General features: G+C 49.5%; 9 protein-coding genes across 9 annotated transcripts; 4 read left to right on the top strand and 5 right to left on the bottom strand.

Moving 5' to 3' along the window:
* Window positions 1-912: 912 nt before the first annotated feature.
* Window positions 913-1,911, bottom strand: GIQ15_01685 (uncharacterized protein; the record flags this gene model as incomplete). The annotated part of the gene is made up of 1 exon (XM_033549102.1): window positions 913-1,911. The coding sequence occupies one exon, from the start codon at window positions 1,909-1,911 to the stop codon at window positions 913-915; it is 999 nt and encodes a 332-aa protein (XP_033410053.1).
* Window positions 1,912-2,374: 463 nt separating this feature from the next.
* On the bottom strand, window positions 2,375-4,389 carry GIQ15_01686 (bifunctional purine biosynthesis protein ADE16; the record flags this gene model as incomplete). Its single annotated transcript, XM_033549103.1, has 4 exons — window positions 2,375-2,530; window positions 2,615-4,100; window positions 4,168-4,294; window positions 4,371-4,389. The coding sequence occupies 4 exons, from the start codon at window positions 4,387-4,389 to the stop codon at window positions 2,375-2,377; spliced, it is 1,788 nt and encodes a 595-aa protein (XP_033410054.1).
* A 3,840-nt stretch (window positions 4,390-8,229) lies between these two features.
* Window positions 8,230-10,812, top strand: GIQ15_01687 (uncharacterized protein; the record flags this gene model as incomplete). Its single annotated transcript, XM_033549104.1, has 3 exons — window positions 8,230-8,289; window positions 8,346-10,692; window positions 10,754-10,812. 3 exons carry the CDS (start codon window positions 8,230-8,232, stop codon window positions 10,810-10,812), a joined length of 2,466 nt encoding a protein of 821 aa, XP_033410055.1.
* Window positions 10,813-12,279: 1,467 nt separating this feature from the next.
* Window positions 12,280-14,134, bottom strand: GIQ15_01688 (uncharacterized protein; the record flags this gene model as incomplete). Its single annotated transcript, XM_033549105.1, has 2 exons — window positions 12,280-13,725; window positions 13,793-14,134. 2 exons carry the CDS (start codon window positions 14,132-14,134, stop codon window positions 12,280-12,282), a joined length of 1,788 nt encoding a protein of 595 aa, XP_033410056.1.
* Window positions 14,135-14,790: 656 nt separating this feature from the next.
* On the top strand, window positions 14,791-16,499 carry GIQ15_01689 (GTP-binding protein ypt4; the record flags this gene model as incomplete). The annotated part of the gene is made up of 2 exons (XM_033549106.1): window positions 14,791-14,816; window positions 15,245-16,499. 2 exons carry the CDS (start codon window positions 14,791-14,793, stop codon window positions 16,497-16,499), a joined length of 1,281 nt encoding a protein of 426 aa, XP_033410057.1.
* A 392-nt stretch (window positions 16,500-16,891) lies between these two features.
* On the bottom strand, window positions 16,892-18,171 carry GIQ15_01690 (xylitol dehydrogenase; the record flags this gene model as incomplete). The annotated part of the gene is made up of 3 exons (XM_033549107.1): window positions 16,892-17,818; window positions 17,966-18,088; window positions 18,142-18,171. The coding sequence occupies 3 exons, from the start codon at window positions 18,169-18,171 to the stop codon at window positions 16,892-16,894; spliced, it is 1,080 nt and encodes a 359-aa protein (XP_033410058.1).
* Window positions 18,172-18,755: 584 nt separating this feature from the next.
* GIQ15_01691 (beta-mannosidase) lies at window positions 18,756-21,461 on the bottom strand (the record flags this gene model as incomplete). The annotated part of the gene is made up of 3 exons (XM_033549108.1): window positions 18,756-19,795; window positions 19,861-20,872; window positions 20,946-21,461. 3 exons carry the CDS (start codon window positions 21,459-21,461, stop codon window positions 18,756-18,758), a joined length of 2,568 nt encoding a protein of 855 aa, XP_033410059.1.
* Window positions 21,462-22,113: 652 nt separating this feature from the next.
* On the top strand, window positions 22,114-24,434 carry GIQ15_01692 (D-lactate dehydrogenase; the record flags this gene model as incomplete). The annotated part of the gene is made up of 5 exons (XM_033549109.1): window positions 22,114-22,408; window positions 22,498-23,769; window positions 23,829-24,004; window positions 24,074-24,162; window positions 24,269-24,434. The coding sequence occupies 5 exons, from the start codon at window positions 22,114-22,116 to the stop codon at window positions 24,432-24,434; spliced, it is 1,998 nt and encodes a 665-aa protein (XP_033410060.1).
* Window positions 24,435-24,531: 97 nt separating this feature from the next.
* GIQ15_01693 (uncharacterized protein) lies at window positions 24,532-26,925 on the top strand (the record flags this gene model as incomplete). The annotated part of the gene is made up of 1 exon (XM_033549110.1): window positions 24,532-26,925. The coding sequence occupies one exon, from the start codon at window positions 24,532-24,534 to the stop codon at window positions 26,923-26,925; it is 2,394 nt and encodes a 797-aa protein (XP_033410061.1).
* Between the last annotated feature and the right edge of the window lie 210 nt (window positions 26,926-27,135).

Here is a 27,135-nt window from a genome sequence, read left to right on the forward strand (position 1 = left end):
GGATATATACGGATCACGGTGAATATGAGGAGGAGTATTGACTGGCAGCTCGGCCTGGTTCAGCGAGGAAACAATGAATACTTGAAAGACCTGGAGGCCGAAGTGTTCTATATATACTCCATCTATATATGACAGCGTTAGCGCCAGCGGGCGGTCTTTTGGGCTGCGACAGGGATTGGGCGCTTGAGCTTTTGCAGCCCCTTGACTGGACTAATTATGCATCTAGTTTTCGGCCAAACACTGCCATTTCATTCACAGTTCAACTTTATTGTTAGTTGTACATGTTAGTCCAGCTTCTGGTTGGCCAAGCGGACAGGATCCCCCTCAGCCCGGCCTGCCTGCCCATCATCGACCAGGTTCGCAGGCTGCACCGCAATGAAAACCGTTTATTCCGCTCCTCGCTGCGCAGGCTGAAGCGAGGCCGTTGGAGTGAGCGTTGAGTCGCGAGTTGACCGCTGGGCAGCTTGCTGCGCCCAAAACCCCCAGTTAATACGATGCACGGAGTCAAGGAGGGGCATTCTGGGTTTTGATGGAGTTAGTTATACGAAATAGGAGGCATAGTTAAGGCCATCCATCCCCTAAGATCAACCGACGATAGAGGAACGGGCTGTGCAGCTAGGCTACTTGGCGAACCCTGGGAACAAAGTGGACAAAGGCGCAGACATCCTGACAAAAAAACACCAAAATACGATACATTCTTCAAAGTTCAAGGTTGAACCTGAGGCTCAAAATAACCAACCCAAGTACCAAAGCGAATCTTCATTTAACCTCCCATCTTATAATAGCAAATCTTAATCGTACAGTTGGCCCGTAAATATCCTTCTGAGGTTTGATGCTGAGGGACGATAGCAGTGAATGCGAGATTGAATTAGGATATGGCATTATGCGAGGTAGAGGATGAGAGGTCGGTCGTCACGAGGGAGGAGTCCATAGCCAGCCTGACCGGTCGAAACACGCCTCGAATTCAACGCCGCCGAATAATCCAAGTGCACCGTAGAGGTCATAATCACCTTCCAGGCCGCCAACTCCACCGCTGTCCTCATCGGTCTCCTCGTGGAGGTTCCAATTTCCCACCTTTTGGCCATTCCGGGTGAAGAATACTTCAACCAGCAATGGCGTCCTCTTTGAGCTCATAGGCATTTGCGGTGGGTTGTTTGAATTCGAGATTTCAGGGGATAGAGAGAAAGTCATCCCGAGACCAACTGTCTCTCCAACATTAAACTCAGTGGTAAACTCATGTCCGCCCCAGGAATCATTCACAAACCGACACCCATCATCAGAGAAAACGCCTAGACTGCCTCTCTCCCAGCCGGGCGATCGCCATGCTGGGTATGGCTGGGCTGCAAATCCTATTGAGAACCCTGGCACTTGATCCGCAGTCCCACCGTATAGCCCGAGGAGCTTCACCTCGAAATATATCGTCTTCGTCATTTCCGTCATCAGCGGCGAGTCTTCTGCCGCAAAATATACAGGTAATCCGCTGAGAATAATACAGTCTCCGTTGCCGTCATACGTACGACCCCTCCAGCGCCCGTTCCCGATAAGGTCGAGGCCGCCGTTATATTCCAAAGGGCGGACTGGCCGGATATCGCCATGCTTGACGGCATCGTACACTGCCGGAGATGGCTTACACGGGATCCATAGGGGTGTGTTATCACAGAAATCATGAGCGCGATCAGCATCTTCCGCAGATGCATTGCCAGTATTCGAGTATAGATAACCCTGACTTGGTGGTGGTGGTAGAATGGATGTATCTGGCACTGCCTCCTGCCAGTTGTGGTATGGAGGAGGGTTGTCCGATGGGATGCCAGGCTGGGGCGGATTCCGGCTTGAACTCGCTTTATCAGCAGAGCCAGATTGTTCAGGCTCAAAGACCCTTCTCTTCTCATCCGCAGTAGAGAGACCTGACATATTAGCGTTAGGTGGTTGAGCTATAACTGGTTGAGCTGGTTGAGCCGGTTTTTGTTTCTTAATGTCAGCTTGTTGAGCAGTAGAAATTGGCCTGTTTGGAGTTGGATTTGTTTCTGTTGCAGTCCCGCTGGAACAGCAGTCAAAGAAACCCATATTCTACTGGGAACAAGAGGTGGAGAATGTAAAAGTAATCCGCGTCAAAAACAATGCGGGAAACTTGGAGCTGTAAAGTGCAGATGTTGTATATTTATACTATCGAGGAGGGTTTGCCTATTACGTCATCGTGATGGGGTACAACATAGCCACAGGCAAAACTATGGGATAGAAAGTATCAGCCGAAGGGATGTGTTATTGTATCAAGAAGTTAGTTGTTGAATTTTTGTTTGGTTTACAAGCTGCTCCCCTGAAACCTAACTACATAACTAAACAAGAGCGTGGAACTGTTGGAGAAACCACGCAGGGCTTAATGGTGGAACAATCGGATGCGCTGCTCAACGAAGACAATGCCCAGCTTTTCAGCAGTTTCAAACACTGGTCCATCGTTCTGGCTGCCGCTTGGTGCTGCCATATATTTAACACCTGATCGTGCGGCACGGAATACGTTGTCGATGAATGGGAACTAGTAGGATTTGTTAGTTGCCTGGATGTCGTTCGAGGAAAGACGAGCAGAAACGAAGTCATGAGGGAAGAAAGAAATACTCACAAAGGCATCCGAGGAGATTGCCACCTCGGTCAGCTTTTGTAACCATGCCTCGCGCTCCTCAGAAGTAAAGGGGGCGGGCACCTCCTCAAACACACGCTCATAATCCGCCTTCTCGACATCGGAACGTGGAATCTGTCCCGAGCACAACATATCAATGGCATTACTCTTGTCTGCTCGCTTAACTCCGGCCTTCCACTTGATGCCGAGCACGCGGTCGTGGAATCTCATCCACCAGTTGTCAGTCTTGTCACCGGCAAGACGAGTGCAGTGAATTCGGCTCTGCTGGCCAGCGCCGAGGCCAACGACTTGGCCATTAACAGCATAACATACGGAGTTTGATTGCGTGTATTTCAAGGCAATAGTAGCAACTGTAAGGTCACGGAGGGCAGGCTCTGGCAATGAGCTCATGTCCTTTGGTGTAACTATAGTGTTGAATGTGTTTTTGGGGCAGATGACGGCGTCATTTCGGCGCTGGGAAAGCTGGACGCCATAAACGGAGCGGGTTTCTTCATTTGGAGGGGTGTAGTTCTCGTCCATCTCGAGAACAAGGTACTTGCCTCCCTTCTTCTTGGAGAGCAATGCTAGAGCCTCGGGGGAGTAGCCCGGTGCGATAACACCGTCTGAGACTTCACGAGAGATTATCTTCGCGGTAGGGACGTCAACTACGTCTGAAAGTGCGATAACATCTCCGAAGCTAGACATCCGGTCTGCGCCTCTTGCACGAGCATAGGCCTGTGCCAGGCCAGATTCATCGATGCCCTGGATGTCATCAACCATGTAGGCCTGCTTTTCCTTATCATTCAGCGGGATACCAATGGCAGCACCAGCGGGCGAGACATGCTTAAAGCTAGCCGCAGCGGGGTATCCAAGAGCTTGCTTCAGCTCCTTAACCAGTGGCCAGGCATTCAGGCAATCAAGGAGGTTGATATATCCAGGAGCTCCGTTCAGCACTTTGAAGGGGAGTTTCCCGCTCCTCACGAATGCCGATGCGGGGGCCTGGTGGGGGTTGGCACCGTAGCGGAGCTGGATATATTGAGCTCCCTCGCCGGCGTATTTCTTTCTGAAGAATCCAGAGATGGCTTCATCGTAATCTGCCGTGTGTTCGAATGCCTTTAAAGCATACAGCTTCCGGGTCTCCTCACTCACCCCGCCGTTGCCCAATTCCTTCAGGAAGTTTCCATAGTCCGCAGGGTCGCTTAGAATAGTAACACGGGCATGGTTCTTTGCAGCCGCACGCAGTAGAGTGACGCCTCCGATATCAATCTCTTCCACGGCACCTTCGACGGTGACATCAGGCTTTGCAACGGTGTCCTTGAAAGGGTACAGGTTGCACACGACAAAGTCGACTTTGGCTATTTTCTGGTTTGCAAGGTCTTGCTGGTCGGATTCGATATTGCGGGCGAGAATGCCGCCATGGACAGCTGGATGGAGAGTCTTTACACGTCCTCCGAGCATCTCTGGGGCTTGGGTTATGGAGGAGACATCTCTATTGACGGCAACAGCCTGGTCAGCAACCACGTATCTTCTTCGCCAAACACCAGGCATACACTCACTCTACGGCAATCCCAGCGTCTCTGATCATCTTGGCCGTTCCCCCGGACGCAACGATGCGGACATTCTGGCTGACTAGACCCTTGGCCAGGTCCAAGAGACCGGTCTTATCGTAGACGGATAGAATAGCTGTAGGACAAGGCGTGAATTGGAGTTAGCTGTTAGCCGCAGTGTCTATACATCCCGTAGCCATTAGCAAGCTTACCTGACTTTTGTTCTGCCATTGTAGCTATGGATGAGAAGATGGTCCCTCAATTGACTCGATTTTTTTTTTCTTTGATATACGGAAGAGGGGCCACGATAACTGCAACCCCGCTAGTTAATTAATATGCAACGAATGCGCCAAGTTAACTTTTAGTTACCAGGCGGACAGCCGAGTATAAAATACTTTTCAGCTTTTTCTCTTCTCGCCTGATATTACCATATTCAATAGATATATATGATCTGACAGGCCATCGTTAAACTATCTGTCTTCTTCTTCTCTGGGATGTCAAGGCACTTCACGAAACGCTGTCTAGCCAACCTGGATGATAATGCTGCATAGATCTTCACGGAGCAACCAGGTATACGCCCCTGGCCTGGACGAGGTAACTATTTAATTGGCCAAAGGGCGTCATTCAGTGTTCGTCTTATAAAAGGGCCCAATCCGCTGCATCGACAGATTCTTGTCTCGATTTTTTTTCTATCTGCTTTGCACTCCGCGCATAAACTGCTCTAGAATGGATGGCCAACCTTGCTATTTCCTGAGACTGCCACCAGAGCTCCGAGACGAGATTATATATCTGGTCTTCTTCTCCAAGGGAATCTCTTCCGTCCTCCGTCGTGGCGGTAAAATAAACGAACCAATTTATCCGGATGAGCACGAACCCATAGATATCCATCTTCCACGTTCTCCTCCACAGGAATTCTCTGGTATAGCTATCCTCCAAACATGCCATCAGCTCCGAGGCGAAGGAGAGAGGGTTCTATATTCAAATATTACCTTTGGCATCCTGTTCAGGCACTCGATTACGACATTTATTGATAGGATAACTGCCAGACAGCGGAGGTTGGTCCGTCGCATACAGGTTGAACTGCATTCCCCCAATGGCTACCTATGGCAGGTTCCTCCCTGCGAATGGAGGAATGTGATGGAGCTGGTTTCTCGCGACTGCACCTCACTCCAGATGCTTCATTTCATATTTCCGCTTGACCCTGTTGAGAGGGAAGGGCTGTTGCGGGTTTTCAGCACCGGGAAATATCACACAGTGCTCGCGCCCGTCCGTCCCCGGCAAGGAATAACATGTACATTGGGCGGACGAGTTCTCCCAGATGATGACGAGCTTGCAGGGGCTGTTATCAGTCAACTAGGGCTCGCAGCTCGACAAAACTCGGGCTTTACACAATACTCATCACAGTTCCATTTCCTTCGTCTTCCCCTGAAGATCAAGCAGCGCATATTACGATATTCTCTCATTCCTCCCTTGGAGGTCATTCATCCCTGTCTTTCACCAGTGACAGATGGCACAATAATAAACGTTCTCCCACTGTTCTTAACATGCAAAGAAATCTATCGAGAGGCTGAATCTATCCTCTATCAAGAAGCTGTCTTCTCTTCATGCTCTCCAAGATACGAGAAAGCCATGCGGAGGTTTTTATATAATCGTACACATCGCCAGCTCCAGCTCATGCGACGGTTCTTCTGTCATAGCATGGATCACTGGCTTGATAGGCGTATTGATAAGTTCCTCCAAGCGCGGAGCCCAGATATCGAAGATCTCCAGTATAAGATGGAGGGCCGCGAGTTCCAACACCCATGCCTTTCTGAGCTATGATTTGTTAGACATTATATATTAGGCTATGCTTTGGTGAAGTAATGAGCTACATCGAATAGACAATTCCTACATATCCGATGAACGCCTACATTTCTTAAAATCAGGTACCGGCGATACTAACGCCAACCATAGCCAACTCATGATTTCAATATTTGCACTGCGAACCCTAGCATGTCCTACCTCTACGTAAATACCGTCGCCAGCGACACAAGGGAGGATGGAGGCACGAACGCGTTGTTGTCTAAGGCCATTGTGGTCTGTACGCGTCCTTAGGGCTGGATGGCTGCTTCCCATGGCTTTGAACGGCCTTCGGAGCCGTTCGAGCTGAGATATCGCCCGTGGGGATTCAATCCCTGGCCATCCCCCGAGCGAATGCCGTGCAATACGCAGAAGCTTATCGTGGCCAGCGCATCAGAGTCCCAGTCAAGGGATGCGAGTGGTCTTGGGTGACAGAAGCAAAAATAACTCTCCAGAATATCTACCAACGAAGAAGCTGGGTGAGATATGTCAGTGAGTGTCAACCGTTGAGGCACCGCTACTGGTCTGTTTCAGACATCGATCCCCCCATGCACGTCCAGTTTCTTGCATATTTTAGACCGTGATAGCGACGACGCAATGTAACCGTGCTGTGATTGCTTATTCTGTGGTGCCACACTTCTCGCGCCCTCCTTGCCGGCCGTTGGCGAACCTGATTCGAATGGAAGCACGGCGGAAGAGACAGTGGATGCGGCTGCTGTGCATTATATTGGCCCGTTGCTGAATAGATATCCGTAATAATTGGCATATCAACAAGCCACTATACATATCTCGGCGATATCAATTTGTGCCAATGATACTCGGGAGCGACGATCCTTGTTCCAGGCTTCCTAGATACGGGGCACTCCATAGCTAGACATTGGCGCTCGATATCACATCCTATCAGACACTGCTGGATCGCAAGGGGATCCGCTGCTGGAATCGATCTCCCTGTTCCTGGACCATCTGGCCACCACCACCAAGGTCTCGACTGCACAGAGAAACTGGCATCCTCGTGGGTTTGCCAGCAACGAGCGTAACGCCGGCCAACTCCACCATCCTGCTTCCTAGAATCGAGCTCCGGGCAGAGGAGCCTCCATGGATCCTGCGGAACTCCGAACGTCGTCTTTCTTCCTCGACTTGAAGCAAAAAAGAAAAGAAAAAATGGACATGATGACTAAGCTCTCTATGTGGTGGCAAAAAAAAGCGTGACTTCGGCCCAAAAAAGCGAAAACGGCTTTTTCTTTTCTTTTCTACTCCCCGAGGATAAAATGAACGACAACGTACCGGGTGGAATGCAAATGCAACGGTGCCTGTGTGAGGAGAAGATGGGACAGGAGAACACAGTCCTTTCTCCTATTGTGCCTGTTTGCTCCCTTACACTCATCTGTCTACCTCAATGAGGCCTCCACCGTGTCCTTTGTTCTTTGCTTACGGTTAGTTAACTCTCTGTTCAATTCAAGCTCGCCCTTCCCTTTATTTTATCTGTGATAGCAGCTTCATCTTGGCTAAAGGGCTAGCAAAGTGTAAGAAAGACACTATCATGATATCCCTATTCATTTGCTGTGTGAAGGATACCTCTTCACGGGTACAGCTGCCTTAGTGACCTTCTATTCCCTTCCTGCAGCTTGTTTGTGGCATCTTATTACATAGGTAGACTTGCTAACTGTTGTGAAGAAATAGTTACTACTATAAATCTGCTGCCCAGCTTTATATACTTTATCTGACTTCCCCTGTTCCTTGCATATCGATGGGTCTCCATTGAATGCATCTCCAAACACTATTATCTTTTATGTAAGGTTTTCCAGTTTGCTGCTCAACAGGAATGTCTAGACCTTAGCTTAGCCTAGGGCTGGGATATTGGTTGTTGCGTAGCTGATTTATGATCTTGACCTCTCCCTATTGCGTTTGTTATATCATTTTAACAGCCACTTATCCTCTTGGGTGTAGCATCAACACAATAACCCCTTTGCTTAGTCGCTCGTTTCATCTGGTTCTCCTTAAATTTCTTGTCCTCGTGCCTTTATTCTCCTTGATATTGTGCCGTTCTTTGACGCAGTTAATCTGTGGTTGAACGACTTGGCTGTATTCCGCTGTGTCGTTTGTCATTTCTATCTTTTTTGCTTGATATTGATACCAGTGCGTCTTCTTCGGGACCAAATACGGCAACACGGAGACTCGTGGTACTTGAAGGAGCTCTGATCAGACGAGCAGTGTATTGCGGTTGCGTGCAAGATGCCTCCCGAAGAAGACATATACACTGACCGCGCCTCCATGTCGGAGGATGAACTGGAGGTAAGTGTAATTTTCTTCTCAGGAACCAGCCTCAGACATCTCTAACCCTTTCAAAGTTCTTTCGAGATGCTCCAGAATTCCCCTATGAAATTGATGACTTCATACAACGGCCTGTGTCCTCTCGCTCGGTTGTTAGGACCCCAAGCTCTAAGTACAGGGATAGGACCATCATCAAGAAACTCGAGGATGTACCGCAGCAGCCTCAGCTCCCTGAGGAAGGAGTAAATGGGGTTGATCATGCTCAGCCTAGTCCGAATGCCGTTGAGAACTCAGAGCCTCGTGTGGAAAATGGAGTGCCAAAAGCTGAGGGGAAAGGATTAGCGGATCAGCGATCAATTAGCTCCGAGATTTGCGTGTCTCCGTCTTGGTCGCGGGCCGCTGATAAGAAGCGAAAGAAAAAAGACCAGAAACGACAGGAGAGAGAACAAAAGGACTTGGAAAGAAGATTAGAGGCCGAATCGCGAAAAAGCACTGACACGACTACTAAGAGGGAGCCGAGGCGATTGACCAAGCGGTATCCACCAGTTAGCTCAAGCCGAGCGTCTAGTGCAAACAGCCGTATGCCACGTCCTTCGACTGCATCTTCGTTTAGGTCCTTCTGGTCAAACAGGTCATCTCGGGCTAGCTCTGTTCAAGGATCCGACACTGAGGGCCGGAAGAAAGTGCATTTTATGGACTCCTTTAAAGGTGACCCGAAGAATGGCACATGGTTCCCCCGGATGTGGCCTAGAAAATCCAAATCCAAACGCACAGGTCAAGGAGACCATGTTTCGGATTCAGAAGCACAACCGGAAAGTGCTCCAAGGCGTTCTTTACATACCGTGAAAAAGCACGGGGACCTCAGATCGATGGCCAGGACCCTTGATAGTGAAGATGTGGATGATCAGCGATTTGCCGCGGCTGACCAAGTCAAGAACGCAAGTCAAAATGCTGATCTATCCCTTAGCCACAGTAGCAGGGTGGGTGATTCTGGTAACCGGTCGCATAATGGGTTTACGCACTCGCCGGAAAATGATCCAATAACCCAGCAGCAGAACCAGATCTCGCCTCCAGTAAAAGGGGTTGTCATTGGACCTAGCAGTAGCAAGAAACGTTTACCTCGCGCCCCTATAACTCAAACTTCGGAGTTGTTGCGCCCTACAACTCCGTCACGGATACCACTTGCGGCTTCCCGGCCTGCCAACTCGAAGAGCCCCCTAGCCAGTCTAGAAAACCGCAGTATCACAAGGACTTCACTGGATAAAGGCCCTGCAGTAAAGGTTCCCCAAATTCCGGTGCATGATTTCGACAGGTCAACAGAAAATGCTGGTCAAACACCTAAAAAGGGTGACAAAGTGTCCGAGCCCAGGTCTCCCAATATATCTAAGAAAATCAACCGCACTTCTGAGTCCCGTCCCGCTACGAAGACAGAAATAAAACAACCCAGGAGCTTGTTTGACAACACAGATCTTGTTTCTCAAGACAAAGATTCAAACACCAAGGTCAACTCTCCTGTTGAGCCGGAGGTTGACATCAAAACTGCGACTCAAGAGCCTTCACACACGGTTGGCGAGGCTGTTGTTTCCGATACTCCGCCAGCAGCTATCTTGGATACCAGCAAACAGGATGATAAACCAAAAGGAACCATTAACTTCAGTCGTGCCGCGCGGTTGCGACCATCGCCGCTGTCAGGGCCCCCTCTTCTCAGCCCAGAACCCAAGGAGCTTACCACGGGAGATAATATAACTGCACAAAAGTCAACGGGGGAACCATCGCACGCTACAGCCAGCCCATCCAGACAAGGACGTCAACCAACCTTAGAATCCAGCGGCTCATCGAGAACTCGTCGACTTTCCCTTGACCGTTTTCTGAGGCCTGGTAGGGTGAAGAAGGCATCCGTAGTCGAGGTAGACGTTCCGCCTGCTAAACAAGCTGTAATTGACTCTACCCAACATCCAGGAGATGCTGGTGAACAGCAGGGCTCGGATAAAGATATATTGGGAGCCAAGAAACCCGCAACTATGACCGCGTCTGAATCTCAGAAGGAATTAAAGGACGTTAACGGTACTCAAAAGGACCAGTCACAGGATACCGATTCCCAGAAAACACCATTGGCAACTGATACGAAGCAGACGAAACCACGTCGTAATTCCATGGATATCATACAGAAATTCCGCCCTTCCATAACTAAAGCTGAGGTCAAGCTTAGGAAGAAACGGCCAATGTCTGCGGGAGTTTCTTCGGCTGGTCCACCTCCCTTGGAGAAATCGCCCACTACCAACACGAGGACCTCTAGTACCTCAAATTCTCCACTTCCATCGCCTGGGAATGTACATCCAGTTCGCGCGTCTTTCCCTGCCAGCATATCTACCCTCAAGAATATGAGGGAAGAAGGGGGTAATGACTACTTTACCAGACCCGTTGGTAAACCGTGGATTGGAGCGGATCAATTCCCGAGCTCATCTAGCTTGCTTGGATTTTCCAGTGGAAGTCCAGGCAGTTTATCCCGAGGCAATCGCCCCAACAACTCGGGTCAGCGTATAGCGAAAATGTTTGTGATATGCTGTAAGTGCAAGTTCTGGCATGACATGCCATCGGATGCATATGCGAAGCTTGCATTTCCTACTGTCGCTACACTGAAGAACAAATTGGCAGCTGGGAATGGCCAAAAGAGTAAAGACCTAGGGGAAGATATAATGGCGGGTTGGACGACGGTCTCAGAAAGGCCCAACTCCCCGTCAAATAGGATGAATGAAGAGGTCTCGAGAGCCGGCATGAATTTAACTGCTCTGGGCAGTAGAGAACATTCTCACTTCATGAATAACGGCAAACCTTCCTCTCCAGGTGCATCCCCTCGCTTCTCATTCCTCAACCAGTCTGTCATTAAATGCTGCTGGTGCGACCACAGAATGTCTCGAGTGTGTTGTGCAGGCTGGACGGCCGTTGTCCAGCTGCGTGAACGTCATCACTAGACATCAGCAGATCTCACACCCATCGAAACGAACCATTTCCACGGTGATCCATCATCTCGAGGACCCAAATGGTCCCCGATTCCAACGACCTAACGAGAAAAGCAAAATCAAAACTTTCACGATGACGACCTTATGATAAACAAATCATTGATAACACGATTAGAAGAAATGGAGGAGTCCTCTTTTTTTCCCCTTTCCCCCTGACCGTCATTCGAATCTTTTGGATTGGTAGGAAACTTCTCCACCCAGGTGATCACCATTTTAGAGCTACGTCGCATATGTCTTTCATGTTATAACGCGGATAGAATGCCGTGTGATGTGTTTCGGGTTTCTTTGCATCTTGTATTATTGCAATTTCTGTAGTTTCTATGCCATGAATGTGGTTGATCTGGCAGCCATAGTATAATGAACTCTTAAAAGACGAATTATCTTCCGTACAATTTCCAATTTTTGGTGACAATAGTTTAATTCAATAGCATAATCACACTATATGAGCTGATAAGGCCGTAACCGATCCCAGTAAATTTTGTAGAATATCCTCCAAGTCAACGTCCAAGCAATGTTGTTTAACTCCGTACAGTTTGCAAAGAAATGATAACATCATGCAACTGAAGAGCGCATGAATGGGAGGATAAATTTTAATCTCAATACCCCAGCGAAGAAAACAAGTAAGTGAATAAAATAAATAAGATATCAAATATACAGTAGGGAAAGCAGGAACGCGACAAGATATCGATATCGCCAAGTCCAGCCCAGAGAGCATAGAGACTCAAGGGGAGAGATGTGTATGGGAACTGAGAGCTATAATTGTGAGGTTTTGCATGGCCGGAAGCATGTCGGCCGTAATCGCGTCGATTAAACGAAAACCTAACGGTCTGGGGAATCATATATCATGGGTACAGATGGATGCAAGAATAGCGGCGTCAACGTCCTGTTTTCTAAAACCAGGCGCTCTTCCTAAGCAGATAGAACTCCTTGCTAATCCTAGAGATGGGGTCAGTTGAGAGGCTAGATAGTTTATGAATGATAAACTGTGCATTTATAGGAAAGGCATAGACAATAGATTGAGGTAATATTTGAACTTACGGGTGGTAAATTTGTCAACATCCATAATCAAGGTTTGCGAGCTGGGAGTCGTGGCATTACTATTGATGATTTGATCGACGTCGAGTCTTGGTGGTAAGAGATGAGGGTCAAGCCCAAGGAATTGCATTGAACCGTCGTTATGGCAGGGATAGGAATTGGAGAGAGTCGGGAGAGAATATGAGGATCCAGCTGTCGATGTGGAATTCTGAGAGTTATGTTGCGTATTAGGAGGTGTTATGAAAGTACCGGTAGCCAATGGTCCGCTTGGGTTTGTAACCACCGACGAGGGAACCTCAACGAACGTAGAGAGATTTTCGATGTGAATCCCCTTTGCTTTAAGATACCCTTCGACATCATGGCAGTCGAACCAGTCACCGTTAAACCCCAATTTTTCGATGAACTCTTCGACGTTCTTGAACTTCTGGGTCTCCCCAAACGGAGAAGGAAGTGCCCCTATTACCCCGTCTAGAGATTGCATGTTTGGAGGGAATATTTCATTCCCGAGATCGTCTCTGCGAGGGTAGTGCATTCCAGCTCTCCCGACACAGAAGATCGGGTTGTCCAAAAATTCTAGAGGTTCACCCGCGCCCTTGTGCAGTAGAGTAGTAAATGCATCGAGAAGACGACTTTTCATAGTCAGGTAGAAGGTGAGCCTGAACTTTCGGATCAACTGTTCTGGCCTAGTCCCTGGGTTTGTTAATAGCGAATAGCCAAATTCGAGGGAACGACGATGGAGATGGCGAGCAAAGCTTGCTTCCTGATAGCTATACGTAAAGCGTGTGTCGCGGTTGAAAAGATACGAGCCGCTAGAACGGGGTGAAGGAACAGTGCAACCGGACATAGCAGGCCGTTCCATGCAAGGGTTGCTAACAGGTGGTATATCGATGGAAGTGATGGCATTGTTCTTCGTGGGGGCGTAAAATTGGCTGAAATTAGCGGGTACGGTGTTCATGTATAAGAAATTATCGCCGTTATTCAAGTTGGCTAAGGGTTCACGGCCAAAATAGAACACCTCATTACCCATATTCTGGCATGAATCGTCACTCAAACTGGACCCATAGGACCCATTTGAAGCAGGTTGATGGGGGCTTTCCGTGGTGACAGGTTGAGGCAGTGATTCAGTAGGGCTGCTCAAATCCTCTGGGCTCCTGTCTCTCTCCGTGATCTCGGGGGCAAGCGACATGACACGTTTTGCGGTCGTTCGTAGTTGCTGTGCCAGCCGTGGGTGAGAGGAGAGTGCCCCGGTCCTTAGTACTTCATCGTTAAACGCAAGAAATGCTTTCCTCATTTCCTGCATGTTTGTCTCCAGCTCGGAAACCCGCTGGCTGAGAGACGATATTGCGGTTTCTTTCCGCATCCTGTACGCTCGCTGAGCGAGTCTTATCTGAGTCCGACGGCGCTGTTGGTAATGTTAGAATGCATCGGATCCAGTACTGGATGTAAGTAGTTTTTGGTATCGGACTTACTTCAGCAGCCGTCTTATCTGCGCAATCCACCCTCGGGCGGCCACGCTTCTTGCTTCCGTCCGTCGTAACTTCAGCTTCGTGTCCTGTCTTCTTCCGGGCATTTCCCTTTGCTGATACATTCTTCCGCTTCGTCTGCCCGTTGGACTTTTCCTTCTCTTTGCCGTGACTGACCACGGCTCTCCCTTCATCGCAATCGGAATACACCATCAAACCTCCCAGAAGCATCGGATGTTCCTCGACTGGAAAGCTGGTAGCGAGTGAGCCCGGCACAACATCTTGAAACGACATCGCCGAGAGTACGTCCAGATTATGACTTGAACTCGGGACGGAATACATGGCCATGGTGTCGAGGTGCGCAGCCCGTTCTCGAGGCTGAACCGGGCAACGACAAGGTATATATAAAGTAGATTAAGGCGCCAGAAACGAGTCGACGCAAAAAAAACCTTACGCAAAAAAAATCCTCGTCTGGTCCAGGTTCAAGTAGAAACAATTGGTGATGGAGTGGAGAGGCTGAAGCACGCAGGTTCAGCTGGAGGTACACCGTCGATGAACCAGGACCTGCTAGTGCTGATGGTGCATAACTAACGACTCTCGGCAGCGAGATCCAGCCGTTAAGCCAGTGCAGGATGCCGACACAGGACGGCGCGTATCCTCTCACATTTGCAGGCTGGTGGGAGTGAAGGCCGGTCGACTGGAGGTTTCGCGCAAGAAATACGAAGAGACCAGCGACGTCCGACTTAGTCAGGTCGAGCAAGGCCGCAGCAGCCTCGTCGTCCGGCGCTTGTTCTGAGGGTCTGATATCCGCCGAAGGGACGAGAACGATACGCAAGGATGCGATATAGAAGGGCAAGATGCGATCTCTGCCTGAGACGAAGGAAGAAGACGCCACTCAACCCCAGCTCTGCCGCAGATCAAACTCCCCTCTCCCTTCATCCCTACGTCGTGCATGCGGCTGGGAGATATCGTATGCTGAGTAACTCGTAACTCTGCATTCACCAATGGCCAGTCGCATCGAGACGACCAGGTATGTGGTTTGCCGTTGCGCGATCAGCCATTAACGGCACTCATAGCGAGATGGCGATGGCGATGGCGATGGCGTTGAGTCGATACTGATATTGATACTCCGTCAGGAAGCTGAGACTGAACCGCAGTCCGTATAGATGCAGGCGGAGCTGGATGTGAGATCTGTCGTGAATTATGGCTGTAACATTATATATAGACCAGTAACTGAGCCATGGAGCATATCAGCTAGAGTAGACAAAGCCTCGAGATGCTTGCCGATAGAAGGTCGCGTGGTAGATGAAGTCGACTGTAGATGTTTCTGATGGAGCTCGTCGTCGATGTGGATGCGCCTAAACATCGACATCCAGCGTCTTCTCCAGGCCAAACCACACAATAAACAGCGACGGCGAGAGACTCCTTGCAAGCAGCCGTCCATGCTGCGCTCTTCAGACAGCTAGACTTCATCTTCCTCCGCGGTATTTGGGCTCGTATGGCGCGCCAGAGAACCTCCTCCAATGCCTCCACGATCCCTTCGCTGCTGGATCGCACCCAGGTACGGACTCTTGATGCTCTCCCTGGCCATAGATACTCGTTACTGACTGCTCTGTTCTTCTTCTTGAGCGTAGGAGCTCGGCAGCATGTACGATTACCTGGCGAAGGTGATCTTGCTAGGTCCCAGTGGTGCTGGAAAGTCCGTTTATACCGTCCTCTTCTCCTCGCATCACGCATTACTCTATATACTGATCGATACTCGTCGGCTAGGTCCTGTCTACTGCACCGTTTCGTGAAGAATGAATGTACGCTGCTTATCCGTCTCCTATCGTCCCCGTGGGCGCCCCTGGACCGCCATCTAACCTCATCTACAGGGCGAGTGCTGTCGTCACAGACAATCGGCGTCGAGTTCTCATCTAAGATAGTCAAGGTCGGCTCCGGGTCAAGATGGAAGAGGATAAAGTTACAGTTATGGGATACCGCGGGCACGGAGAGGTTTCGGTCAGTCTCGCGGTCGTACTATCGAGGAGCAGCTGGAGCCATCCTCGTCTACGATGTGGCTTCACATTCCTCCTTCAACGCTCTCCCTACCTTCCTGATGGACGCTCGCGCGCTGGCCTCCCCGAACCTGACCGTATTGCTGGCTGGGAACAAGTGTGATCTGGCTTCGGACTCGGCATCCATCGAGGAATACTGGGACGACCCGCTTCGACCTCCGGCAACTCCATCAAGCACTTCGAGCAGACAGACGCCGTTCCCCTTTGATTCCGGCGGTTCTCTCCGCTCAATAGGCAGCCCGGGAGCTGGAACGAGACTGACGGCGACCACTTCCCCAGAAGGTCGTGACGTGTCGCTGGAAGAAGCATCCAGGTGGGCTTCCAAGTCCAATATACCTGTTGCCGTCGAGGTGTCCGCACTTTCGGGTGAAAACGTGGACGAGCTGTTCAACAGACTGGCCAGGATAATCCTTACAAAAATCGAGCTGGGTGAGATTGATCCGGACGACCCCCAAAGCGGCATTCAATATGGGGATGGGGGTATGTATGGAGCTAGCGATGGTGGGAGTATCCGGAGCGGTATCACAATAGATGATTCTCTTGCACAGCCCCGGAAACGGAAACCAGGCAGAGGCGCCTGGTCATCGGGGATGAGAGAGTGGGAAGATGTCTTTCGCTCAAATCCCCCTCGTCGGAGAAATAACCGGTGCTGCTAGTATGATGTCTCCTGCTGGCCATTTCAAAAGCAGGACCATCCTCCTTTTTCCTCCCTTTCTTTTTAAAGACTATCTATTTTTTCATCTACACCTGCTGCTGCCTTACGTTACATGATACCCATTACCCTCGTTCTCATTCCTTTGCCTTAGCACACTCGCATATCTGTTTGGCCACTTGCGTATGTGCATGATATAACACCTATGTTCATCTTAATATTAATACTCTAGCTTACTTAATTACCAAAGAAACCATACTTGCTTTGAGCTATATATATCGAGTTCGTTAAACATGGTACAGCTCAAACACCAGTAACTCCAATGATAACGTCAAATCTTCCACTATCAAATTATTAATATCTCCAGATACCATTTCCAGGCGGTCGACCTTGCACTCAATTATCCACTCCGTCAATGAGGGTTTTAATACCCTTTCCTGACTTCACCTCCAAGAATGCCTCTTCTGCGTCTTTGAATGCCACCACTTTGGTCACCAGCTCCTTGACACTTAACTTTCCAGATCCAACCAATTCCAATGCAAGTTTATAATCTCCGCTGTTATACCTGAAGCTGCCCTTCATGTTCAATTCCTTTGTGCACGCCGCCATTATGGGGAAGCTGATTTCGTCCCGCCCCATACCACCCTGGACATACGTGCCGCCAGGCCTCAAAACATGGATACCGGTGTGAACAGATTGCTCTGCGCCTGAAGCGTCGATGACCACGTCTGCACCACGTCCTAGGCCATGTTCTGACCTTATTTTCTCTGCATTTTCTACAGCCGAGATCTTTCCAGGTAGGTATACCCCGGTTGCAGCGTATTTCTTCGCAAAATCCAGTCTATCCTGCTGGATATCGACAGAAATGATCTTAATTGCACCAAATGCCCTTGAAGCAGCACAGCACAACAGGCCCACGGGTCCAGCGCCAAAAACCACCACCGTATCACCAGGCTTCACCTCTGCCTGGCGAGTGATGTGTATAGCAACTCCCAACGGCTCCATCAAAGCGCCATCTTTCAGATCCATGGTATCAGGTAGTTTGTAGCAGAAATCTTCTGGCAATCCGTAGTACTTTGCCAGCGTCCCGTCATATGGCGGAGTGGCAGCAAAGGCCATATCAACGCATAGATTGTACTTCCCGCTCTTACAGGGCTCACATCGTCGACAGCAAACTCCTGGTTCCAGCGCAACTTTGTCACCTACTTTGAGAGACTTGACTGCAGAGCCAATCTCAGCAACTATGCCGCTTGACTCGTGGCCTAGGACCATCGGCGCAGTAAGCACAAATGGTCCAATGGAGCCATGGTCCCAATAGTGAACCTACATCCATGGATGTTAGCTTATTTCGCTGTATATGCCCTTTTGTATGATGTTCTCAAAGAATAAACATATAAATAAAAGAAAATCATTTTTATAGAATGGGTAAGATGTTTATACGGTGTTGGAGGAAAGAAAAGTCTTCCATACATCGCTTCCACAGATTCCAGTATATTTCACATTCACCAGGACGTCATGGGCATCCTTCAATGTTGGGACTGGCCGGTCTTCAAACTTGACCTTCTTTATTCCTTCGAGGATGAATGAAAGGTTCTGTGGAAGGATGTCAACTTAGGTACCGTTTGTATAATAGCTATCATACTTACCTTTGGGCTGGTCCCTTTATCCGTGGCCATAGTGAGATTTAGTTGGGTCCGAACGGCTGGTTTCGATATGATTATAGAGATGACGACCAACTGACTACTTGATGCTTCAAAGGAGGGAAACGGGTGATTCCAAATGCTACGGACAGCTGGGTCTTTATAGTGGAGGGACAAATCTGATTGTTGATAGGAGGAAGTTCGCCCGCCAACTCAGAGCAGGACGTGGCGGAGTTGCGGAGCTTGAGCCGAACGAGAGATCCGGTTCTACGTCACGGCCTGTTATTTATCCTAATGTACGGAGGATATCTTATAACGCCTTTCCTTTGAGGCTGAGGATTTCTATATAATTGAAGAGCAGGGACCAATGGTTTAAGTGCTTTGAAGTTGATATTTTATATTAGAACGGGGTGTCCCCGTAGCCATTCTGTCTAACTAGGCAGTAGAAGAAGAGCAACTTTAGCTTACGGTTAGTTAAAACAGAGGAAAGAAGGAAAGAAAGAAAGAAAGAAGAAGAAGACGACGAAGAAGAAAAATAGCCGTTATTTGTCCCTAAAGTTATTCGCCCAAAGCTCGCCCACAATGTTGATAGACCCCTTAAAAAAATAATGATATTGGAATCAGTGCAGATACCTCAGAGTGAGGCCCTCTACGTTTCCGCTCTTTAAGCCACGGACACCAATAGAGACCGTTTCACCAGGAACGAGGTCAACACAATTATCGTCGAAGACCACATCATCGGCACTTGAGAAGACCGCCAGACCCTTCACCGGAACCTCAGCAGACAATCGCAAGTGACGCTTGTCCTCTGAAACTTCTAGTTTGGGCGCCTGTGGACTCTGAAAATTTATATATTTCAAGGGTTCTGGCCAGTTGACGTATCGTGCTATTTGTTTCCCACCATGAATGAGGTACGCCGCAACGACTGTCTGGGATGATGCCCTTGAACCTTTAGTAGCCTCCGGAATTTCCAACTTCTCGAGCTCAGTCGCTTGGTTTGCTGGAAGAGTGGCTTCTTCTCGCACGTTCGCCAAGTACGTTTGTTTCCCAGTGATGATATCCCAAGCTCTAATCTGCACTTTAACAGTGCATGGTTCTAGCGTGAGATTGGTGGCCCATAACTCAATCATAAAGGCGCCAGGAGTAGGGTCATCAAGTGTGGCTTCTTGAATTGCTCTCTTCATTGAAACAGTGACCGGTGCCAACTCCCTTTTTATCGCAAAGTATGCATGCTTTGGGCGCAGGCTATAGTCGGCGATTGACCATGATATAACCGGCCAACAATCGTTGAGTTGCCACACCAGTACTCCCGCACAATATTCCTTGCCTCTCCCTTTCCATTGACGCTTCCATAAACGATATGCCGTTGATACGCATTCGGCCTGCATTACCTGGGTGCAATGCACGTATTGCTCCAGTGGATTAAATGTATATCGAATATTTTCAACAAGATAGGTCGCCAAGCGCCGTTCATGGCCTGCTGCCTTGTTGTGGTAGTCCAGAGTAAAGGAATTTGGGTACCTATCCTTATCATCATTACCGCGAGGCAACATACTATCGATCGTTTCTATGCTGGGAAGGCCTTGCATGCCGAACTCGGACACGAAGCGACCGCTCAACTTATCGAAGTCCTGATATTTTTCCTGAGTCCCGTGCCACACTGTATAAATGTAAGCCAACAGTCAGTCCATAATTCAAAGCCACAGGGTCTGTCGGTTTACCTACCATTCCATTGATGAATGTCTCCAGCAGTTGGATCGGTGCTAACAGCCCCGCCGGATGGAGAGCCATAATGATAGTGTGTATCAGGGGTAAGCCGTTTTATGACATCCACCAAAAGCTTCTCATAAATATAACGAGCGGGAAAATTAGTTTTCAGCCAGCTGCGGGGATCTTTATCGGCAGGGTTGTATTCCAGTTTCTCGCTTTCGCGATATGAGTAGTCCTCGTTATTACCAGCCCAGATAACAATAGAAGGGTGGTGCCTTAGCCTTTTAACATTGGCTACAGCTTCTTGTTCAACAGACTTTAAAAACGATTTATGAGCCGGATAGTTTCCACATGCAAACATGAAATCTTGCCAAACGAGTAGCCCATATTCATCACATGCTTCATAAAAGGCGTCTTGCTCGTAGATGCCGCCAGCCCAAACTCGGAGCATGACCTGGTTTCCATCGACGGCCATTTTGAGCCAGTCGCGATATCGTTGTGCGGATATTCGAGGGATAAAGCTATCAGCTGGAATCCAGTTACTACCTCCACAGAATATTGGGAGATTATTGAGCTCAAATAAGAATGTCGTTCCCTTGCTTCCTTCGAGCTGCCGCTGCACAAGCTCGACTTTACGCAGACCAATTCGTTTACACCGCGAATCGAGGGCCACGTCCTTATACACCAGCTTCGCCTTCAATGAGTACAAGGGCTGGCTGCCGTACCTCGCAGGATACCAGAGTTGTGGGTTCTTTAGGTGTATAGTAGCTGCCGCTTTTCCATCCTTCACTTTCGCAGTGACAACAAATTGGTTTCCTGCATCCTGCTCCTGGGTATCAAGCGACAAGCTGAAGACCACCTCCGAAGCACGGCCTTCTACATCAGCCGTGATTGAGATTTCAGCTTCCTTTAGACATCCCTTAAATTTTGTCGTATAGTAGAGGTCTGCAATGCGAGCAGAGTATACCTCAAGCGTAATTGGGCGCCATGGGCCGCATGTAAGTAGGACTGGCCCCCAATCCCAACCCTACATATCGCAAAAGAAAAAAACACCGAGGGTCAATCGTGTTGCCGCAAACGATGCATAAAGTGGCACTTACATAGTGATATTGTGCTTTTCGCACTGCAAGCCGGCTCGGATCACCATTCCAGCATCCCCAGCGGTGATTGGGGTATTTTTTCTGTTCTTCTTTGCCTCTGGTGAAGGCACTATCGAAAGTAATCTCTAGAACGTTGCATTGGTCATTTGAGCCACGGAGAAGAGACGTTATATTCACCCGTCCGGGGATGAACATATTCTCAGTTTCCAGGATTTCTTTGCCGTTGAGATGGACGGAAGCGTAGGTGTCCAGGCCGTCGAATGCAAGGACAGCCTTCTCGTCCTCTCCCAACTGAGGGGTAACAAAGGCAGTACGATACACCCAGGCTCTCTCGCCAACCCATTGAACTTGCTTCTCAGCGGTTCCAGTGAACGGATCCTGGATAATCCCATGGTGAATCAGGTCCAGATGAATGCATGTAGGGAACTGTGAGACAGGAAGGAACTTGGAGGTATTCACGGATGCCTCTCTGAAAGTCCAGCCTTTGTCTATCGGTATGAATCTTCGCTGGTCCATCGTGTCCTAGGGGCCCTCGTAAAGGGAGAACTGGTAGTGTTGGAGCGCACTCAGTCAGCGTGGGAGGGGGGGACGACGGTGATGCTCCCACGGTTATAACTATGAGAATAGCTAAATACTCTAATACCTATCGTCCTATGTAGGGGTGCGGTCTCCGCCAGGGAACACCAGCCACCGGGTAACCCCGTCTGTCTCTGATTCGTGTGAGGCTTGTTCAAGGATGCAACTGATCACCCCGCCGGACGGGAATAGAATCACTAGGGAGGCTGTCACTTCGAGCAGCCGTCCAGTCGGCCAGCAAACAAGTCCTTTCCAGCGATGCCGTAAGGGCAAACCGACGGGCTATCCTTATGCCATTGATGCAGGGCCAAAATTTCGGTCCCGAGGGCCACACATAGGCTGATCCGTGGTGATACAGCGCTTTATCTGTTGGTTGTATACACGATAGTCCGCATGTTGTGGTGTTTTGCGGTGTCTTAGGGCGGCGAGTGAATATCGCCCTAAAGGGGTAGCATGTCAACGCCGCTTTAAAACCTCCAATATATCCTTTTTCGCAGCTTCAAGGAACGAAAGGATATCTAACTCCCTCGGTAGATTCAAGAGGTTCAGGGGCTCGAGGGAAGCTAATTCTACCTAGATACAGAGCGCAGCGATGTTCGGCTCCCGGGCTATCTCGACAAGCGCCGCTCGCCTGGCCGCCCGGCAACAGCGACTCAGCGTCGAGAGCTCCTGGTGCCGGCCGTCTCGCTACATAAAAAGCCAGCCGGCCCGAAGCTTCAGGAACTCGGCGAGATGCAGGGAAGAAGACGTGAGGAGGCAGGATTCCTTCAAGGGCCAGCTGTACGAAAGTACTCAGCAGCGATTGAACCGAGAGCGTGCAGAGCTCGATAGGTTTGCGCGGATGCAGAGGCAATCACCACACCTGCAGTATACCGCGATGACCATAAGTAAGAACTACACCAAGCTCAATTTTTTTTACATGCGGTTGGCTTGTACTTTGGAGTTGATTGCTAACCAGAGGTTATATCCTGTGTAGCGGTCGTCGTTACTGCCCTGGGTTGCTACTTTCTCGGTACTTTAAAGCCAGCAGAGCTTCCAGCGTCATCTACCACCTCCCTTAGCGATGCTCAGGCGCCGCAGCATAACCTCTCCCGCTCGAATCTACAAGCTGCCTGGGCCGATTTTTGTGAAATAGTAGGAAAGGAAAACGTTTCTACAGAGCAGGATGAGCTAGATGGACACGCAGGATCGGCATGGTCGTCATATAAGGTCAAAGAAAACGAACGGTCATTCCTCGTCGTCTTTCCGTCAACAACAGAGGAAGTTTCTCGCATCATGAAAGTCTGCCATGTTAGACTCATCCCCGTCACCCCGTATTCTGGCGGGACCAGTCTTGAGGGTCATTTTTCACCGACACCTGGTGGTGTTTGCATCGACTTCTCCCGTATGAACAAGGTAGTGACCTTGCACAAGGACGATTTGGATGTGGTTGTACAGCCAGCGGTGGGCTGGGAGGAGTTGAATGAGGAGCTTGCAAAGGATGGCTTATATTTCCCGGTTGACCCTGGCCCCGGAGCTATGATCGGAGGAATGGTTGGAACCGGCTGCTCAGGGACCAATGCATACAGATATGGAACTATGAGAGAATGGGTCATCTCGTTGACGATGGTACTCGCAGATGGAACTGTTATCAAGACTAGACAGCGGCCGCGGAAATCAAGCGCCGGATACGACCTTACAAAGCTGTTCATCGGTAGCGAGGGTACCCTTGGGTTGGTCACAGAAGCTACCCTCAAGCTAACAGTCAAACCCAAAAGTGAGAGCGTGGCCGTTGCGTCTTTCCCGTCAGTTCACCGTGCTGCCGAATGTGTGGCCAAAATCGTGGGAGAAGGGGTGGAACTCGCCGGCCTCGAAATATTGGACGATGTCCAGATGAAGTGCATAAATGATAGCAAAACAACGCGACGCACCTGGAACGAGGCCCCGACGTTGTTCTTGAAATTCACCGGCACACAAACCGGCATCAATGAACAGATCAAAATCGTCAAGGGTCTGGCAAAGAGCACAGAAAGCCAGTCGTTCGAGTTCGCCCAGGGAAGGGATGAAATGACCGAACTATGGAGTGCACGCAAAGCAGCCCTGTGGAGCGTGATGGCAAAGAAGAGAGAGAACGATCGTGTCTGGTCCACCGATGTGGCTGTTCCTATTAGCAGACTCCCTGATATTATCGAGCAAACCAAAGAAGATATTGTGAAAAACGGGCTTTTAGCTGGCATCTGCGGCCATGTTGGCGACGGCAACTTCCACGGTAAGATACTACCCTTCAACCATCACACATTGTAAAGTTGAATCTGACATCCCGTCCAGCAATCCTACTTTTCAACGATAGCGAGCGCGCCGTCGCCGAGGGCATCGTGCACCGCATGGTGAAGCGAGCCGTCGAGATGGAGGGAACAGTCAGTGGTGAGCACGGCGTTGGCCTTGTAAAGCGAGACTACCTTGACCACGAACTCGGCGAGTCAACAGTGGACACAATGCGCAAGGTATGCCCATTTCAATCCCTATACTTACCCCTTCCTTGAACAGCATACTAATTCGACACGAACGAGCAGATTAAACAAGCCCTCGATCCGCTTGGCCTTCTCAACTGCAACAAGGTTGTTCGCGTGGAGCTTCCAGGAGCTGGAGAAGTTAAGAGTTGGTAGGTCTAGATATACGATATAAGATGGAATGTATGAGTAGATATTTGAACAGCCACACTTTCTCCGCCACCAAAGTATCGTAGACCCATATTCCTCGCCAAACAGTAGCCAGTCGCCTTGCTCTCGCCATACCGAGTCGACCCTCATCTTCGCCTGGTGTGCTATCCCAGTCTACGCTAACTATGACGCAGCCGGTGGTCGCTTCGGTCGCTACTTTGGACTCCGCATACTGACCCACGACCGAGCTACAAAACCGTATATAAATCGCTAAGAACACAGCATCGCCCTCAAACCAGACACTCATCCTTCTTCTCCTTTTTATATTTCTATTCCCTCCGACCACCCAGATCCGATCATAGACAGCAATAATGGAGGGGAAGGCTGCAAAGACGTCCTCGATGGACTCTAGCTTCCCAGTCCTGCTGCCTGAAGACCCATGTCTGCGTATGGGCCCAGCGCAGTTTAAGGAGTACATCTTCGCTTCTCTTTCAAGGAGCGACAAGACCAAGAAAGAGGAAGTAACAGAAGATCTCACACCCAGTCTACCTGAGCAACCAGAGTCCAAGGCTTCTGTGACGGAGATCGAGGATACAACAGCTGTCCGGTCGAGCGGAAATACCTTTGTCGATGCCCTATCCCGAGAAGCACAGAACCCCGGATCAGGGGTTCCTTCAGCAGAAGAGCTGGAGGCCAGGAATCTTGCCCTGACTGACAACACCGGTATCACTCATGCTTCTACGGAATCGAACCTGGTCGACTTGTTTCACACACTGGACGGAAAGGCTAGCGAGGAATCGCTGGCTGCCCTAGCCCCTCTACTTGAGGAGGCATGGAAGGAAGATTCCCTGGTTACCCTCAAGATCATCTGGAACTGCCGCAGCATCCACCTAGGCAAAGGTGAACGAACGATGTTCTACGTCGCACTTGGTTGGCTTAAGGAGAACCACCCACAGACTCTACTGGCTAATCTCCCATGGATCACCCGCGCCGTCATCGAAAAGGTGCCTAGAAAGGAAAAGGAGGGAGAAGAAGCCGCCGTGGTTGTTGAGCAACAGACGATGGGAGTCGATGATTACGAGGTAATCCATGGAGTATCACACGGCTACTGGAAGGACCTACTCAACCTTGTTGCACTATCCGCCAACGACGAGCTTGGAATGAAGGACCCTGAGACAATTCTGAAGAACAGGAACCGAGAGAATCAGGGGCGCCTAGAAAGTCTTGATGTTTCGCTACCTTTGAGAGGGAAAAAGGTCAAGGTCTCAGCGATGAATGCCGAAGAGAAACGAGCTTACCTGGATATTCCCCGCGATGAGAGACTCAAGGAAGCTGAAATCATAAACTGCTACCAGCAGGAGACATCCAAGAGTAAAAAGCGTGCCCGAGAAATAATTCACCACGAGAAGTTGTGGAAGAAATTCGAGACCGACGAATTCCATCGTGCTCTGCACTATACCGTTGCTCGCATGTTCGCCGACCAACTCAAGAAAGATAAGAATATCCTTGACGTAGGCACGAAGGCACAACGGAAGGAGATTAGCCTCTGCGCCAAATGGGCTCCTTCACTCGAACGATTCCACGACAAACAAACCCTGATAGCGACGACCATTGCAGAAATACTCTTCCCTGCGGAGAGCATCAAAAAGGAGGGCGACACAAGAGAACTTTACCTTAAACGTGCACGAGAACAATACAGAGCTTCAATACTGTCTCCTTTGCGCAAGGAGCTTCAGATAATCGAACGCGATATATCTGCAAACAACTTCACAAATATCAAGTACGAGCAGGTTCCATCTCTAGCTATGGACCTTTATAAAGGCCTCTTCGCAAAGAAAGACCACGACAATTTCTTGAAATACCTGCTTGACGTCCAATCTGGCAAACTGGCCATATCAGGAAGCGTACTCATGCCTGGACCACTGGTCCATCAATGGAGACGAGGCAAGAGGGACGAAATAGCTCAACTGACGCTGAATGCTCAGTGGGATACTTTGGTGCAGCGTATAAAAGATAACGGCTCACTTTCGGATTCTATCGCCGTTTGTGACGTTAGCGGCTCTATGGAATGTGCGTCCGCCAATGGCGCCTCGGCGATGGACAATGCCATAGGACTGAGTCTCATCCTCTCAACGGTGACAAAAGCGCCATTTGGCGGCAAACTAATCACCTTCTCCGAGGAACCGAGCATAGTTACGATAGCAGGGGACGGGAACAAGAAGTTTCCCTTTGACGAACTTGTTGATAATACAACACGCATGGATTGGGGCGGTAGCACCGACTTCCTCGCGGTATTTACAGATCTTATCCTCCCTCTGGCCGTCACCAACAAGGTCAAACCTGAAGACATGGTTAAGCGGGTATTTGTCTTCAGCGATATGCAATTTGATCAGGCGCAACAACATGGTTCTAGCCCCTGGGCTACCCACTACCAGATTATTGAAAAGGAGTTTACAGCGGCGGGCTACGAGGTACCTGAATTTATCTTTTGGGACCTCGCCAGTTCTAAGACAGGGTCGGCTCCTGTCACTAAAGATATGCCCGGTACTGCTCTAGTAGGCGGACAGAGCCAGGCAATGCTTAAGGTATTTTTGGATGGGGGTTCATTCGACGAAGCAGAAGAGGACGAAGAAATGGAGGATGCAGCTGAGGACGAAGATGGTTTTTCTGTTGTCAAGAAGGCAAAGAAAACCATAACCCCTCTCTCAATCCTTATGAAGGCAGTTGGGCATAAGGCTTATGACATGCTCACCGTCGTTGATTGAACCCGGGCTGGAGCGAATATATATATATAGTTATGAGCTTTAACGCTCTTAAGAAAGTCCGGCAATTTAAGGAGTCAAATGGGCTTGATTTTATGATACTTTACGATGTTATGTTTTTTTTGTATAGGTATATTAGGATTAACGTGGATCTATTTTTAATCCCAAAAATGGAACGTGGGTGAAAAGTTGAGAATTATGACTTCGAGTTGA

Source organism: Arthroderma uncinatum (genome assembly GCF_011692745.1).
Source record: "Arthroderma uncinatum strain CBS 119779 chromosome Unknown scaffold1, whole genome shotgun sequence".
NCBI lineage: Eukaryota > Fungi > Ascomycota > Eurotiomycetes > Onygenales > Arthrodermataceae > Arthroderma > Arthroderma uncinatum.